The 18,035-nt window shown below is 32.6% G+C and overlaps 1 protein-coding gene across 1 annotated transcript in view; it reads left to right on the forward strand.

Annotated features, from left to right (window-relative positions):
• LOC127564916 (sodium-coupled neutral amino acid symporter 1-like) overlaps positions 1-18,035 on the forward strand; it is a 72,722-nt gene that overhangs the window by 19,732 nt on the left and 34,955 nt on the right. Inside the window, exons 4-7 of the mRNA XM_052001765.1 lie at positions 5,828-5,901; positions 6,816-6,908; positions 7,264-7,345; positions 8,210-8,292. Of these exons, the coding sequence (XP_051857725.1) occupies positions 5,828-5,901; positions 6,816-6,908; positions 7,264-7,345; positions 8,210-8,292 (332 nt within the window). The remainder of the gene's footprint in view (positions 1-5,827; positions 5,902-6,815; positions 6,909-7,263; positions 7,346-8,209; positions 8,293-18,035) is intronic.

Below are 18,035 nucleotides of genomic sequence, written 5' to 3' on the forward strand. Positions count from 1 at the left end.
TTAAGAATAATGTCTAATTGGGGCAGCTAGGTGGTTCAGTGGATAGAGCAGCAGCCCTGAAGTCAGGAGGATCTGAGTTCAAATCTGATCTCAGACACTTACTTCCTATCTGTGTGCCCCTGGGCAAGTCACTTAACCCCAATTGTCTCAGCAAAAATAACAATAATAATGTCTAATTGTGCTGCCTACTTCTTGTGCTTTTGAAGTTGCTTTTTTCTGAACCAAGGGGCAAGACATCTTTATATTTATCCCTATTACATATTATTTTAGAAGCAGTGTGACATTATAAAGAACCTAAGTTAGTTTTAGAAAAAACTAGATTAAAATCTTGCCTCCAACACTAGAAATGTGGGGTTCAAACAAGTAACTCAAACCTCTGAGAATCCCAAGCAAATCTCTAAGCCTATAAATTATAGCTTAAGAATCACATCTTCATTAATGTAGAAAATTTCTACACTGAATTCCCCTCCTCAATAAAATCACACGTCCAGACAAAAATCTGATATGAATACAATTTGGGGCTTTAGGAATTAATAAAATAACAATTTTAGTGGATCCAAACAGATCCCAAGGGCACTCAATTGGAGATCTATTTTATTTCTAAGCTGATTTTGTCCCACAAATGATTGATTTGGGGAGTCCAGTCTTTCATTTACTAATAACAGTAATTTGAGTAATATCTAGTTTCAAAAAAAACTGTCACACAGTCTCAAAGGGACAAAGAGAGCTGAGATTGAATAAACTAATGAAAATTAGTTTGAAATGTTAGTTGATGAAAATGAATTTCTTGGATCTTTCATTTTAGAAGAAAGCTTTATTCTTAAAATGTGATGGTACTAGTTTAACCATGAAGAAAAGTGACCTACAACTATGACAACAGGAGAGAATGGCAAACGTTAGCAAATCCCAACTCATGTAGGCATGAAGGCAAGATACTTTTTTTAAAGCAGTGGAGGTAACACTATAGCCCAGGTCTCTCCCAGAGCTACTCCAACAAAGAACCTCAGAATAAGGAAATCTAAGGAAAAATCAGAGTTAATCTTTTTTTCCATCCAAGATAAGAATAAAGATATAGATTTTGTTTGAGGACACCAGGAATAAAGTCATAGAATCTAACAGCACAAGGCCTGAATTGAGGTCTTTAGATGTTAACCAGAAAAGAAGGTGTCCTATGTCTAGCAGAAATGGTCCAGATAATATGCAGGAAGCAGGAATAAAGGCCAAACTGTGCTTCTCTTTCTCCTGATTGCTTCCTTCCTGTCTACAAATACTTTCATAATTCTAAAACTCAAATGAGATTTCTGGAGGAAATAACTAGAAAAGCAATGAAACTGGGGAGAAACAGAAAGCAAAGGTGCCTTTTGCTCAGATGGTGTCTGGGAAAGTCAGTGAGAGGATCTTAAATATAGTAGATGAGCAACTGAGAACCGCAGTCCTGGCTTAGTAGCAGAGCAGGCCAGTGGGACAACTTCCAGTTCCAGTTCAGAAGGCAAATTCTGGGTTGTTTGTTATAACAAACTTATATTTTGGCAACCTGAATAGTGCCATTGGAGCTAGAAAGTCCTGTTCCTTATTGCTCTAGAACTCAAGGCTAAGGAAAAAGGTGAGCATTTTCAGAAAATATGTCAAATTCTAAATATTTTATTAAGATAATAAAGATATTTTTAATTATTTAAAACAATATTGGAGTTGATTTCTTTGGTGGATTTTTAAAAATTTTGTCTGTTGTTTTTTAATGATTTTCTTTAGTGGATTTTTTTTTTTTTTTGCATTTGGCTAATTGTGTTTAAGGAATTGATTTCTTCCCTGGATTTTTTTTTCCTTCCTTTTCCAAGCTGTTGACAATCTCTTGCATAGTCCTCATTTCTTTTCTCATTTTTTTTTTCATCTATTTTTTTTCTTGGCCTTTTAAAGTCTTTTATGAACATTTCCAAGGTCTCTTTGCTCTTGAAACCAATTCATATCACTCTTTGAGATTTCATCTGTGGACATTTTGTCCTTTGTCTGAATTGGTAGTTTTTATCTTGCTTGTCATCATAATAGCTTTCTTTTCTGTTTCTTGCTCATTTTCTTTTTTTCTTCCTATTTTGTGACTTCTGAAGTCAATCACTGCTCCTGGGGTACAGAAGGTGTCATCACAAGCTTCCTGTACCACTCTGAGCCTTGGCTTTAAGCATAGGGCCCCTTGCGTTTGGTATCTGACTCACCACAGAGGGTAGCCCTATCTGCTCTTTCCAGGAAACCACCTGGTTTCCCAAAATTTGCCTTCTGATATGGGATTGGAGACTGCCCTACTGGTCTGCCCTGCTACTGATCCAGAATTAAGTGTCTCAGTTGCTTATCTGCTGTGATTAAGACCCTCTCACTGACTTTCCAGGACACTGATTGAGCTGGGCTGAACACCCCTTTCATCCCAGTAAGACTGACCTTTTTTAAAGTCCTTCCAATCTATCTTGAGCTGGAGAGTGGTTCCATTCCATCAGACTCTGTTCAGAAACTTGGTTTTACATGGTTTTTGAGGGAAACTGGGAGAGTTCCAGCAGCTTCCTGGTTTCACTGCTTAGTTGGCTTCATCCTTGGAATTCTTAAAACAAAATTGGAGACAGTGATATGTTGTGCTTTGAACACTTGTTTTCATTAAGTGAATAGAACTGAAGCAATAATTTGTCAAAGTTTTTTTTTTTTTTACTCTCTTATGAATAAGTAGATTTTCCTAAGCTTTCTATTTAAAAAAATCAAAAATGGAATACAAATATATTTTTTTATCTCAGCTTTGACTTGATTGCTAAGTATTTCAAGTAAATAATCTTTTCTTCAAAAGAGGGTAATGAGAATTTTTTATTGACCAAGATGGAAGAGTGAAGCCAGCAAATTGATTGCGCTCTCCCAGTTTCCCTCTAAAACAATATGGACCCAAATCTCTGAATAGAGTTTGATGGAATGGAAACACTCTCCAGCTGAAGATAAACTGGAAAAACTTCAAGAAAGGTTAGTTTCACTGGGGTGAAAAGGGTGTTCAGTCCAATTTAGACAGACTCTTGGAAAGTCAATGAAAGGATATTAATCACAGAAGATCAGCAACTGAAACTGTTGGTTCTAGCTCAGTAGCAGAGCAGACTAGTGGGGTGGCTTCTAGCCCTAGCTCAGAAGGCAAATTCTGGGAAATCAGGCTGTTTCCTGGAAAGAACATTACCCTCTGCTGTGACTGAGACACCAAACCCAAGGGGCTCCTGTGATCAAAGCCAAGGCTCAGAGGTGCACAGAAAGCTTGGGACAGCAGACAGTGTAGCCCAGGAGCAAAGCTAGATCATAAAAGGTACCAAGAAGAAATTAAAAAAGAAAAGGAAACTAAATGAATAAGAAGTAGAAAAGAACCTTAACCATAGAAACAAGGAAGATCAAAACACCAACTCAGATGAGGACAGAATGCCCACAGAGGAAATCTCAAAAAGTAATATGCCTTGATCCCAAGCCCAAAGAACTTCTTGGAAATGCTCATGAAAGACTTTAAAATGCAAATAAGAGAGGTAGAAAAAAATAAGAAAAGAAATGAGTAGTATGCAGGAGAGAGAATAATCAGCTTGAAAAAGGAAGGAAAAATTGACTGAAGAAAACAGTTTCCTAAATACTATAACCAGCCAAATAAAAAAAATCCACTAAAGAAATCAATTCCTTAAAAAAAAAAATCCACTGAAGAAAACAACACCTTGAAAAGTAGAATTAATCAAATCGAAAAAGGAGATACAAAAACTAATTGAATAAAATCACACAAAAGAGGGTAATGAAAAACATTAATATAAAATACTACAAAAACGCTAATGTAACTGTCCAGATTATCCCTTTTATTTTACATGAATATTAAGATTCTAATGTTAGTGAGATGGCTAATCAATCATTAGTACAAAGAAACCAGAGGTTTAAAAACTTCTCTATGCTCCCAGTATACATACTCAAAAATTAATTATAAAATCTTATAATTAGAAAAAACAAGCATTAGGTGATCAAGTTTAAGCCCTTCAACTTACAAAATGGGGAAACTAAGACTTAGAGGAATAAGGTTGAGGTTGTTTTGCCCCAGTTAACATGATACATCATTGGTTTTAAGAGTCCTCATTCCCTCTTGCTCCCATATCCTGTTTGAAATATGAAACATAAATCCATATTTAAAACATAAAATCTTTTTTTCATAATGTTGTTTAAGAATTATCTGTATAAGGATAGTTTATCTCTCAGAACTGTGGAAGGGAAAGGAATTTATGACTAAAGAAGAACTAAAGAGCATTACTGATCACAAAATAGAAAATTTTGATTATATCAAACTGAAAAGTTTTTGTACAAACAAAACTAATGCAGACAAGATTAGAAGGGAAGCAATAAACTGGGAAAATATTTTTTACAGTCAAAGGTTCTGATAACGGCCTCATTTTCAAAATATATAGAAAATTGACTCTAATTTATAAAAAATTAAGCCATTCTCCAATTGATAAATGGTCAAAGGATATGAACAGACAATTCTCAGACAAAGAAATTGAAACTATTTCTAGTCATATGAAAAGATGCTCCAAGTCATTATTAATCAGAGACATGCAAATTAAGACAACTCTGAGATACCACTACACACCTGTCAGATTGGCTAGAATAACAGGGAAAGATAATGTGGAATGTTGGAAGGGATGTGGGAAAACAGGAACACTAATACATTGTTGGTGGAGTTGTGAATACATCCAACCATTCTGGAGAGCAATTTGGAACTATGCTCAAAAAGTTATCAGACTCTGCATACCCTTTGATCCAGTAGTGTTACTCCTGGGCTTATATCCCAAAGAGATCATAAGGAAGGGAAAGGGACCTGTAAGTGCCCAAATGTTTGTAGCAGCCCTTTTTGTAGTGACCAGAAACTGGAAACTGAGTAGATGCCCATCAATTGGAGAATGGCTGAATAAATTGTGGTATATGAATATTATGGAATATTATTGTTCTGTAAGAAATGACCAACAGGATGATTTCAGAAAGGCCTGGAGAGACTTACAGAAACTGATGTTGAGTGAAATGATCAGGGACAGGAAATCATTATATACTTCAACAACAATACTATATGATGATCAGTTCTGATGGACCTGGCCATCTTCAGCAATGAGATGAACCAAATCAGTTCCAATGGAGCAGTAATGAACTGAACCATCTATGCCCAGCGAAAGAACTCTGGGAGATGACTAAGAACCATTACATTGAATTCCCAATCTCTATATTCTTGCCTGCCTGCATTTTGGATTTCCTTCCCAGGCTAATTGTACAATATTTCAAAGTCCGATTCTTTTTGTACAGCAAAATAATGGTTTGGTTATGTACACTTATTGTGTATTTAATTTATACTTTAATATATTTAACATCTACTGGTCATCCTGCCACCTAAGGGAGGGGATGAGGGGAAGGAGGGGAAAAATTGGAATAAAAGGTTTGACAATTGTCAATGCTGTAAAATTACCCATACATATAACTTGTAAATAAAAAGCTATTAAAAATAAAAATAAAATAAAAAAGAATTATCTGTATAAATCCAATGAAAGAATTCAAACTTTGAACTGACCAAAGTTTTTATAATTCTGTGGTGTCTGACTAGCAGGATCATTTAAAACATTTTAAATACATATTTTTAAAAAATATTCTTAATGTAGATTTTTTAAAAGAGGAGATGAATAATAGACTATAAACTTGGCATTTCTTAGCAGAATGATTCTGCCCATTCAACTAAACTTTTGCCTGTCTAAAAGTCAATTCCAAAGCCATTTTTCTTTTTAACTAATTATATTTTTTCTCCTTGTTTTAGGTTCCTTTTTATTATAGTATCATTGCTGACTAGTTATTCAATCCATCTTATGTTGGTATGTTCAGAGGCAACAGGTAAGTTGAGACAAAATGCAATTTAGGTAAGTGGAAGAAGGTCAGAAGAGAAAGATTTTCATGATGATATTGTTAGCCAAATTTCCTTTTGCCCTTTCAGCAACCTGATTATGTAGAAACAGCAATTGGGATAGTAGTCACGAAACTCCTTTGGTGCTCACTTGGAGTTAAGGCAAAATGCAGTATCAATTGCATTATTGCAGTTCATAAAGAAAGTGAGAAATATTATTTAAAGAGAACTTTCAATTAGGCTTATTTTTCTCAGTTGGAGATTATTCTACTTTTATTTTGTCTTCCTCAGTTTTTTGATAGCTATTTTTAAACTGAGGTCATTATCAAAATTGTTTGATTCCTAGTGCCATGACTTCTATGATCACTCCAAGCAAATTCTTTTATTTATTAAGCATGATGCTTGACAGAATGAAATTAAGAGAAAGACACATAAAACCCAATTCTATATAACTTCAATTATTTCAGTCAAGGCAAAAAAAATTCTGATTATTTGAGCTATTTAAAGCAAGATACTTTTGGGATGGAGAGGAAGTGGCCAGAAAAGAGAGGGTTATCAGTATAATTGCTTCAGTTTTCTTATTTCATTATTACTAGGTAGACTGGGTCTAAGAATGTCCAAAATAGAACTCTGCTTATTTGAAAAAATTAAAAATAAGCTATATGATCTATTAGATCACTTTATATATTTTTGCAATCAAATAAAAAAAGAGAAATGATGATCATTCTTGACACTTAAATTTATTTTTAATAAGGACATTTTGAAACAATGCTTCCTTCATCCTTAGAACAATCCAGAACACTGATTTTGACAGGACAGGACTATAGAACTGAAGTATTCTGGATCTTGGGTGTTTTGATTTTATGACTCTTGTCACTTTTTATTTTTCCTTAAATTCATACAGGATGTTTGAATTATGAAAAAATAGGTGAGAGAACCTTTGGCTTCAAAGGAAAGTATACGGTATTTGGAACCACCTTTCTCCAGACCTTGGGAGGTAAATGCAAAATACAATCTTCACCCCTTGTCTTCCTACCCTAACAAACATGTCTCTGTACACACTTTTAAGTGGAATGATTACAAATATTTTTCTTTTGAGTAGTTGTGTCACATCAATTTAATGTGAGAAAATTAGAATATGACCTTTTCTTTTATCTAAAATTATTTGTGATATATAGTATATTTTAGTTTTATCTTTTCCTTACAGCTAACAAAATTGCCAGAGTATCTAAAATGTTTTTTGTACCTTAATACATCAACTTGGGAACAAGATTTTGTAACCTTTTATATGGCTTTCAAGATGAACTACATGTCTCCTTTCTTTTAAAAAATGTTCTTATTTTCCTCCTTAGGCATTCTAACTTACCTTTTTATAATAAAAAATGAACTACCCTGGGTAATGAAAGTTCTTATGGGAAAGGAAGAAACATTTACGTAAGTTAAAAGGATATTTTTTCCTATTCTAATTTAAAATTTATATGTTTACTAATCAGAATTTTAAAATAAAATCCTAGTTTACTGAACTTTTAGTAGATTGATTTGGTATGAGAAAAATAAAGGGGAAAAAAGAGAGATGACTAGGTAGAAAACAAAAAGTTTGGTAGATGAAAACTCACTTAACATCAATACAGGAATGCTGTTGGAATTTTACTGAAACCTACAACTAGTTTGCTTGAAATTTACTGTAGTATTTTCAACAGACTTGCAAAAATAAAAGTCAAAACATTGTTGAAGAAAAGACACCATGCTAGGAATGGATATTTTATATGATCTGGACCTTCTTAAAAAAGATTTAAGTAGTCTTGGACACATCTGACCTACATGCCACTTTGATTCCATTTTCTTTTGCAATTCTCTTTTATAGCTGTTTTTTCCCTATTTTCCTTCAAGCAAAAAACCACAGAAGCCTTTAGTCCCAAACTTCTTATTCTTATAGTAACATATTAAATATAGAAAAGCAGGAAATAAATAACTACCTCTCATAAATTTTTACTTGCTGATATTAGCTTTACAAAATCAAACCAAACTCGCCAAAAGCATTTTCTTTCAATTATTGATAGGATGTCTTATAATCTGACTGAATTTGATGTGTGCATTCAATTTTGAAGTCATTTCAATAACTCAAAATGAATGCTATATTTCAAACAGTGGGAAAGAAAAAAAGACTATTATAAGCAGAGCAAAAGTATATAAAAGTCTGAAGTCATGAAAAGGAATATGCTATGAAATTGTTACTTGAGTGAAATAAACTTCTAACAAAATGTGTATATATTTTTTGATATTTAAAATATCTTACAGAGCATGGTATGTGGATGATCGGATCCTTGTTATATTAGTTACTACTATTATTGTTTTTCCTCTCTGTCTCATGAAGCATTTAGGTAAGGAAAGATCCTGTATTATTCTTTTAAATTGTACCTTAGTGAATTAAAGACATACAAAAATGCAAATACTTTTATGTCTATTTTTGCTAGTTTAAGGAAGAAACATGTATATCAGATTCAACCTTGAAAATCTGTGCTCTCTACTATATTATGCCTACTCTTCCTCATTGTTCATTACTAAAGTATTTCTCCCTGCTGTTTCCTGTCAGATTAAGAAGTGATCCTCTGCTTAACAAAGAAATGCTTCTAAATTACCCTGGCATGGATTCTGTCAATATAAAGTTATTATTAAATTAAAAAAAAAAAAAAACAAAGAAATGCTTCTGTCTCTACCGGTGATGTCATCTCTTCCTGTTTCTCTAGCAACTCATTCTCACTATCATTTTTCCTCTCCCTTATCTTCAGTACTTTCCTATATATTGAATTCTACACTATTGCCCATAAACATGCCTTATTTTTTTCATCCCTAAAACCCTCACCTAATGTGATTACCGTAATTATCCTCCCATAGTTGCCCTTCCTTTTATGGTTAAAATCCTTGAGAAAGCTGCTTATAATTGGTTCAGAGCTCCATTCCTTTTCTCTCTCTGTTTTAGACCCTCTGCAATCTGGCTTCTAATCTTCACAACTGAAAATGTCTTCTTTCAAGTTACCAGTCATGTCTTAATGTCCATATCTAATAGCCTTTTCTTTAGCCTGATCACTCACGGTACTGCTAAACTCTTCCTCCTGGATAGTCTCTCTTCTTTAGATTTTCATGACATTGCTTTTTTTTTTTTCATGCCATACTCACTAAATTTCTCCAAAGCTTCTGTCCTGGCACCCCTTCATCTTGTGATATAGACAATCTCAGTTGGAGTTTTTATTGGCTCCCATATGTTCAATGATCATTTCTGTTGGAATTCACAGGAGCTTTTGGAATACATGAGAGCCATCTCTCAATGACTGCTAGAGATCCAACCCACAATGGATCTCCTCTTGTGAGAGGATGATACAAGGAGACTGAGAGACAGTTGCTGTTCTCTGACCTCTCTGACTGAGAGGCCATCGCGTTGTCTGATCTCTCTCCTCTTCCCTCTGCCTCCAATTTATTTCATTCCCAGTCTACAACACCTGTGTCAGCAAAGGCTGCCTTGAAACTTTTTCAGATGCTGTGATCCACAGCTGTGGAGGCTCTTAGAGAACTGACCTGTCCCTTAACAATTTCTGTGCATATGATATATATATATATATATATATATATATATATATATATATATATATCCAATGCCCTAGTCTCTCTGTTAAGCTATAGTCACTCATATAGTCACACACAGCTGCTTCTTGGATATCTCATATTGTTGAATATGTCTAAACATGTCTAAAATAAAACTCATCTTTCTGCAACCAGTACTCTTCCCTCTTCTGAACTTTCATTTTACTTTGGAGGGCACCATCATCACCTCAGTCACTCAGGCGCATAAACTCAGGTCATCTTGACACCTCACTCTCACCCCCATATCTAATTCACAGGAAAAAAGATCTTGTTATTTTTACCTTCACAACTCTGTCTCTCTTCTTTTCTATAGAAACAACCAAACTCTTCATTCATATTCTTATCTTTTCTCTCTAGTACAAGTACAAAAGCCTTCTAAAGGTTTCTCTGCCTCAAATTTCTCCCCACTTCAGCCAATCTTCCAGTCAGCTGCTAAAGTATTTTTTTTCCTTAAATGTAGGTCTGGATCATTTTATTGTTGTGCGTTCCCCTCCCCCCCCCCCCCCAAGGTACTTTCTTGAGTGTATTTCATTATCTTCAGAATCAAATGTAAAATCCTTTATTTGGCATCTAAAGTTCTTCTTAATCTGGACTGTTACTACCTTTCAACCTATCTATACTATCTTCCCCATGAACTCTTATGATCTAGCCACTTGGGTCTATATGTAATTCCGCTAACAGGTCCCTCATCTCCTGTCTCTATGTCCTTTAGTTGTCACCTATGTTTAGAATGCTTTACTTCCTCTACTATGTCTCTTAGTTTCTTTTAAAATATAATTTTATTTTTTTCAAATAACTAAAATTTATTTTTCTTCTGCCTTCTATCTCCTTCCAATCATTAGAAAAAAACCAAAACACTTAACTAACAACATAGTTGAGTAAAACAAATTCTCACATTGATCATGTTCAAATAGGAGATAAATTGAATGTTTCATCTGGAATCATGGTACGTCATTTTGTGGATCAAAGTTCTTAAATCTTTCAAAGTTGTTTATCTTTACAATGTTTCATTATTGTTCTCCTAGTTCTACTCATGTCACTGTATCATTTCATACAAATCTCAGATTTTTCTGAAAATGTCCTTTTCATAATTTCTTAACAGCACATCAGTATTCCATATATATTCATATCCCATAATTTTTTATACACTTGTCACCGTAGATTGATGGATGTCACCGTAGATTCTAATTTTTTGATACCTCCAAATAGTTGCTGAATTGTTATACATGTTTCCTTCTTTGATCTCTGATATGTTGATATACTAGTATGCAGTTTAATAACTTTTTGATTATAGATCCAAATTATTTCCCAAAACAACTGAGCCAATTCACAAAGTCTACCAGTAGTACATTAATATGCCTTTTTATCCACAGACTTTCCAGCATTTGAAATGTTCCCTTTTTTAGTCAATGTTGCCAATCCCTATTAGGGAAACCAAAAATTGATTTGATTCACATTTCCTCTAATTATTGTGGTTTGGTATATATTTTTTTGTATATGCCTCTTGTTAGATTGGATATTTTTTTGAAAACTGCTTAGTCATATGTTTGATCATATATTAACTTGAGAATAATTCCTATTCTTGCAAGCTTGGAAATGAATTCCTTATAAGGACACCTACTGCAAAGTTTTCCCCAGTTTACTTGCTTTCCTCTTAATTTAAATCTTATTGATTTTGTTTGTCCAAAATTTTAATTTTATATAATTAAATTGTTCATTTTATCTTTTCAAAAAATTTATTAATTTTATTTTCCCCAATTACATGTAAAAAAGATTTTATTCTAAAATCTTTGTTTTAAAAAAGATTTAAATTTTGTTTTTTTGTTTGAAATTCTCTCTTCCTCCCTTTTCCCCATATTATACATATGTTATGCATATGTAATACATATGTAATCATGCAAAACACATTTCTATATAAGTCATGCTGTGAAAGAAAATACAGATAAATTTCTTAAAAACCCCAAATAAAGAATGTAAAGAAAAGGTATCTTCATTCTACATTCAGGTTCTACCAGTTCTTTCTCTGGAGATGAACAGTATCTTTCATCATAAGTCCTTCAGAATTGCCTTAGATTATTGAGAATAATTGCTGAGGATTGCTGTTATTCACAATATATCAGTTACTAGGTACAGTGTTTTCCTTGTTCTGCTCCTTTCACTTTGCATCAGTTCATGTAAGCCTTTCCAGGTTTCTCTGAAAGCATTATGCTCATCATTTCTTATCACTCAATAGAATTTCATCATATCATATACAGCATATATATATTCAGCAGTTCCTCAATTGATGGGCCTCTTCTAAATTTCCAATTTTATGACATCACTAAAAAGCTGCTACAAATTTTTTATGTATTTTTTTGCTTTTTTATCTCTTTGGGATATAGATCTGATAATGGTATTGTTGGGTCAAAGGGTATGCATGATTTTATAGCCCTTTGGGACATAGTTCCAAATTGTTCTCTGAATGTTTGTATCGATATACATCTTCACCAACAGTGTATTTGTATTTTGATTTTCTCATATCCTCTTTGACATTTATCATTTTCCTTTTCTGTCATATTAGGCATTCTGATAAGTACATGGTGGTACCTCAAAGTTGTCTTGATTTGCTTTTTCCTAAATAATTATGATTTAGAGGATTTTTTCATATAACTATGGATAGCTCTGATTTTTTCTGAAAACTACCTGCTCAAATCCTTTGACTATTTATCAGTTGAGAAATGGTCTTATTTCTATAAATTTGGCTCAGTTTTCTATATATTTGATAAAAAAAGTCTTTATCATAAAAACTTGCTATAAAAATATTTTTCACAGTTAATGATTACTATGTGTTTCCCTCCATCCTTCTTCCCCCTTTATTTATTCTATTCCACCTTTTACTTTGTTCATTCTCAATAAGTGTTTTGCTTCTAACTTTTATCTTTCCCAATCTGCCCTTCATTCTACCAATCCTACCTCTATTCTTCCTTTTCCCTCCCAATTTCCTGTATTAGATTTTTATGTCCAACTGAGTTTGTATGTTATTCCTACTTTGAGCCAATTCTGATATGAGTAAGGTGTATGCTCTCCCCCGTTCTTACCATTTCCCCCATCTTTCCTTTCACTGTTAAAACATTTTAATGCCTCTTTTATGTCAGATAATTCTACTTCTCCCTTTCTCCTTCTCCCAGGGCATTCTTCTTTCTTACTGATTAATTTTATTTTTTAGATAACTATCCCATCATATTTAACTCATACCTGTGTCTTCTATTAATGTAAACTCCTTCTAACTGCCCTAATTTTAAGAAAGTTAAAAGTGTTTTCCCATGTAGGAATATAAATAGTTTTACCTTACTGAATCCCTTATGATTTTTCTTTCCTCTTTATGCTTCTTCTCCATCTTTTATTTTGAAAGTCAAATATTTTATTCAGCTCTCATCTTTTCATCAAGAATGCTTACAAATCCTCACTTTCATTTAATATCCATTTTCTCCCTGAAGGATTATACTCAGTTTTTTTTTGAGCAGATGATTCTTGCAGTTCTAACTCTTTTGCCTCTGGAACATTATCCACCAAGTCCTCTGATCCTTTAATGTACAAACTGCTAAACTTTGTGTTATTCTGATTGTGGCTACAAAATACTTGCATTGTTTGTTTCTGGATACTTGCAATATTTGCTTCTTGACATGGGATCTCTCAATTTGCCTAGAATATTTTTGGGAATTTTCATTTTGTGATCTTTCTAAGGAGGTGATCAGTAAAGTCCTTCAATTTCCATCTTACCCAATAGTTCTAAAATATAGAAGCAGCTTTTCTTGATAATTTCTTGAAAGATGATGTCTAAGATCTTTTTTTTTTATCATGGCTTTCAGGTAGTTCAATAATTCTTCAAGTATCTCTCCTGGATCTATTTTCAAATCAGTTTTTTTTCCAATGACATAATTTACAATTTTGTCCACTTCTTTCATTCTTATGATTTTATTTGTTTCTTGACATATCACAAAGTCATTAGCTTATACTTGCCCTATTTTAATTTTTTAAAAATTATTTTCTTTGGTGGGCTTTTATACCTCCTTTTCCATTTTGCCAGTTCTACTTTTTAAGGAGTTTTCTTCAGTGAATCTTTATACTTCTTTTTCCACTTGGCCAATTCTGCTTTTTAAGTAGTTTTTCCCTTCAATAAATTTTAGTATTTCTTTTTCCATTTGGACAATTTTCTTTTTAAGGCATTCATTGGATTTTGTGCATCTTTTATTCTTTGGTCTATTATGTTTTTAACTATTTTCAGTATTTTTCATGCTCATCAGACTCATTTCTCTTCCCAATTTTTCTCTGTTTGTCCCACTGATTTTTTTTAAATGTTTAGAGCTTTTCCTTGTTTTAGGCTCAATTTATATTTTTCTTTAAGATTTTAAATGTAGGAGTTTTGACTTTGTTGTCTTTTGAGTTTGTGTTTTGATCTTTATCACTATGGTAACTTTCTATAACCAGGGTCTTTTTCTGTAATTGCTCATTTTCCAGCCTATTCTTTGACCTTTAACTCTATGCCAAAGTAGGGCTCTGCTTTTGGAATGGAGGGAGTACCATCCAAAGCTTCAGGTTTTTTATGCAGCTGTTTTCATAGGTAATTCTGAGAACCTGCAAACTTTCAGTTTTTCCAGTTTTAGTAATAATGGATCTACTCTGAATTTCTTGTATAAATCTAACCTAGTCACAACATGTATTTTTTATGATATGTTATTGAAGAATAATAGGGAGAGATGTTTATTACTCCCTTGTACTGTGTACTGGTCTATGAGCCACCAGAAGTGCTCTTTTCCACTCTGGAACTGTAATCAGAGTTTTTAACTCTGCTGAGACTGCAAGCTCTGGGTGCTTGTGATCCTTCTGGCCCTGGGCTAAGACCCAGGACTATGACCCAGATTCAAGGATGGGCAGTGTAACAGAATCCTACTTCCTGTGCCAATAAATGGACCTCTGTTATCTCCTTCTGACTTGTTCAATCCTCTTATTATCTTGCTACTGAAAGGTCTGGAAACTGCCACTGTTACCACTGATTCAGTTGCCCCCAAGGTCTGCTCATGGTTTGATGGGGCCTGCTTTGCACCAGTATGACCTACTCTGAATTGTGCTCTACTCTCACCCTGGTGCAAAAGACCTTTCCTCCCAATCTTGTAAATTGTCTTGGATTGGAAAATTGTTTCATGCTATTCTTTTTTAGTTTCTGCCACTCAACTTGTTTTGGGTCATTAATTAAAGGAGTTTGGAGGGGTTTTGGAGAGAGCTCTGTTGAATCCCTTTTTTTTTCTCCACCATCTTGGCTCCACTTCCTTGTGCATTTTATTTTCTTGGATTTTCTCAAGCCTTTGTTTGGTTATGAACAAGAGTTCCTTAACCATAGATCTGAATTTTCTATAACATTTTCTTGCTCCTTTGATTTGTTTATGATATTACTCTTTATATATAAATTATATAGCCTTTTGGAGTTTATCTTCATTTATAGTGTAAGACATTAGTCTATATATCGTCTCTGTCAAACCACATTCCAGTTTTTCTATCAACTTTTGTTTTTATCCTATTACCAGGAGTTTTGGATTATCAGGTATTTTTGTTGTTGTTTGGTCATTCACTTATGGTCCAATCAGGCAAAGAAATTGGAGTAGTTTGTCATTTCTTTTTTCATGCGTTCCCACTTTACAAATGAAAAATTGAGGCAAATAGGGGTTAAATGGATTGCCTAGAGTCACACAGCTGTTATGTGTCTAAGCCTAGGTTTGAACTCAGATCTTTCTGACTCTGTGTTCTGGCCATTATGTTACCTATTTGTCCCTAGCATTATCAAATACTAAGTTATCATATTTTGATGATTGTGGCTTTGTAGTATTGTTTGAGATCTGATATCGCTAGTCTTCTTTTCCACTCCTCTCTTTCCCCATTATTTCCCTTGAGACTTGATCTCATTTTTGTTTTTCTAGATGAATTTTATTATTTCTCCCCAACTCTCTAGAGCAACATTTGTGCAGTTGGGTTGGAATGACACTAAATAAATAAACTAATTTAGGTTGTATTTTCATTTTTGTAATATTGGTTCAGTCTTCCCAAGAGCAATTAGTAGTTCTCTAATTATTTAGATCTGTCTTTATTTGTATAGAAGATGTTTTATAGTTGTGTTCAGTGTTCATATGTCTTGTTAGGTAGAAGCCTAAGTATTTTATATTATCTGAAATTATTTTAAGTGGAATTTTTTCTTTCTTTTCCTAGAGGGGTATTTTAGTAATATGCAGAAATGTGGGTGATTTGTATGGGTGTTTTTTTTTTTAATGTCTTGCAACTTTGCTGAAGTTAATTGTTACAATTAATTTTAAGTTCATTTCTAGTGTTCTGAAAGTAAATCATCATATAATCTGCAAAGAAACGATCATTTTTGTTTCCTCTTTGCCAATACTTATTCTCTCAATTTCTTTTTCTTATTACTCTTATCATTTCTAATGCTACCAAATAATTATGGTGATAATCCCTGCTTTATCCCTGATAGTATTAGACATGCTTGTCCTTAGTTTTTATCATCATACTATGGAAAGCCTCATGTTTTCAAGTGTTTTTAATAAGAATGTGGTCAAAAGCCTTCATTATTAATATAATTATGTGACTTTTTTCTTGTTATTAATGTGATCTATTATGCTGATAGTTTTAGTAATAATGGACTCACCCTGAATTTCTTGTATAAATCCAACCTAGTTACAACATATATTTTTTTGTGATATATTATTGAAGTTTTCTTGCTAATATTTTATTTGATATTTTTATGTTGTTTCTTTTAGTTTTCCATAATTTTCTTCATTTTGATTCTACTGTTTTAGTTAACAAGACTCATATTTAAATCAAAAGGGACTTTAGCTTGACCCTTTATATTTTAAAAGGCAGGAAGTCTTTTTTTTTTTAAAGATTATATAATATTAGAATTAATTGTTCTTTGAATGTTTGATAGAATTTGCTTACAACTATATCTGGTCTTAGAGGTTTTTCTTGGAGTATTTATTTACTTTTTCAATTTCTTTTCCTGAAATTAGATTTTTTAAATCCTTTGTTTCCTGTCTTTTTATTCTGGATATTTTATATCTTCCTAAATATTCCTATGTTTTATTCAAGTTATTAATTTCAGGCATACAATTTATTCTAATAATTTCCTTTTTTCTTCATTTGTATCAACTAATTTATTTTTGATATTAAGAAACATGGTTTTCATCTTTCCATTTAAAAACAAATTAGTTAATTCTTTATTAATTGTGTTTTGCTTTCAATTTTGTAAATTTGTTAAAATGTTATTGTTTTTGCTTTCTAGTATTTTTTAGTTTTGTTCATTTATTCACTCTTCCCACTCCCACCCTTATTTTTATCAAAGTGTTTGGAAATATACATTTCCCTCTAAGGAATACTTTGGCCTTATCCCAAAAATTTTAATATTTTTTTTCATTGTTGTTATTATCCTTAATGAAACTATTGAGTTTTTCTATGATTTGTTTCTTGATTCACACCAATCATTTAGAATTCAATTAAACCACAACCCTTTCTTCAATGAGTATTATTTTAATATAATTTTATTTAATTATAATCAATAAAAATATGGTGTAATGTTTCTGCTTTTCACCATTAGATTTGTGAGGTTTCTATCCAGGAATCACCAAAAGTCTGTCAGATTTACTTCAAATTCTTAAATTCTTTCTTTCTTTTTTGTTATTTTTCTCTAGGTTTCAAAGGAATACACTGAGGTCCTCTATGATTACAGTTTATTATATATTTCTCATTAAAACTTTCCATTAAATATTTAGATGTTTTAACATTTAATGCATATATGTTTAGCACTGATATTAATTTATTGTCTTTCAACAAAATTTAGTTTCTTTGTTTATTTTTGTAATTAATACCATTTTCCTATTGCCTTGTCCAAGATCATGATCATATCTGGTCATTCTGAGTTTAGCTAAAGCATAATAGATTTTATTTCAACCCTTTATTTTTGCTCTTTAAGAATTTTTATCTTTTTTAAATCATTCAGATTTCATGTAAATAATCTATTGATTAATTCTGTTTTTAAATTTTTTACTTAATATTTTATTTTCCCCAGTTACATGTAAAACAATTTTTAACATTTGTTTTTTAAACTTTGAGTTTCAGATTCTCTCCCTTCTTCCCCCACTGAGAAGGCACATGTGAAGTTATATATTTCCATTGGTTTTTCTGAGTAAGTGAATCCTTGATTGTGATCCTAGCTTCTTTTTTCTCTGGAATATCATATTCCAAGTACTTAAATTTTTTGAATACAGAAGTTACAAAATCTTGTATTATCCTGTCTGTAGCTCCATTATACTTGAATTGTTTCTTTCTGGATGCTTGCAATATTTTCTCCTTCACCTAGGAGTTCCAGAATTTGACTAGAATATTCCTGGGAGTTTTCATTTTGGGATCTCTTTCAGGGGGTGACCTGTGGATTCTTTCAATTTCCATTTTA

Source organism: Antechinus flavipes, chromosome 5 (genome assembly GCF_016432865.1).
Source record: "Antechinus flavipes isolate AdamAnt ecotype Samford, QLD, Australia chromosome 5, AdamAnt_v2, whole genome shotgun sequence".
NCBI classification, from domain to species: domain Eukaryota; kingdom Metazoa; phylum Chordata; class Mammalia; order Dasyuromorphia; family Dasyuridae; genus Antechinus; species Antechinus flavipes.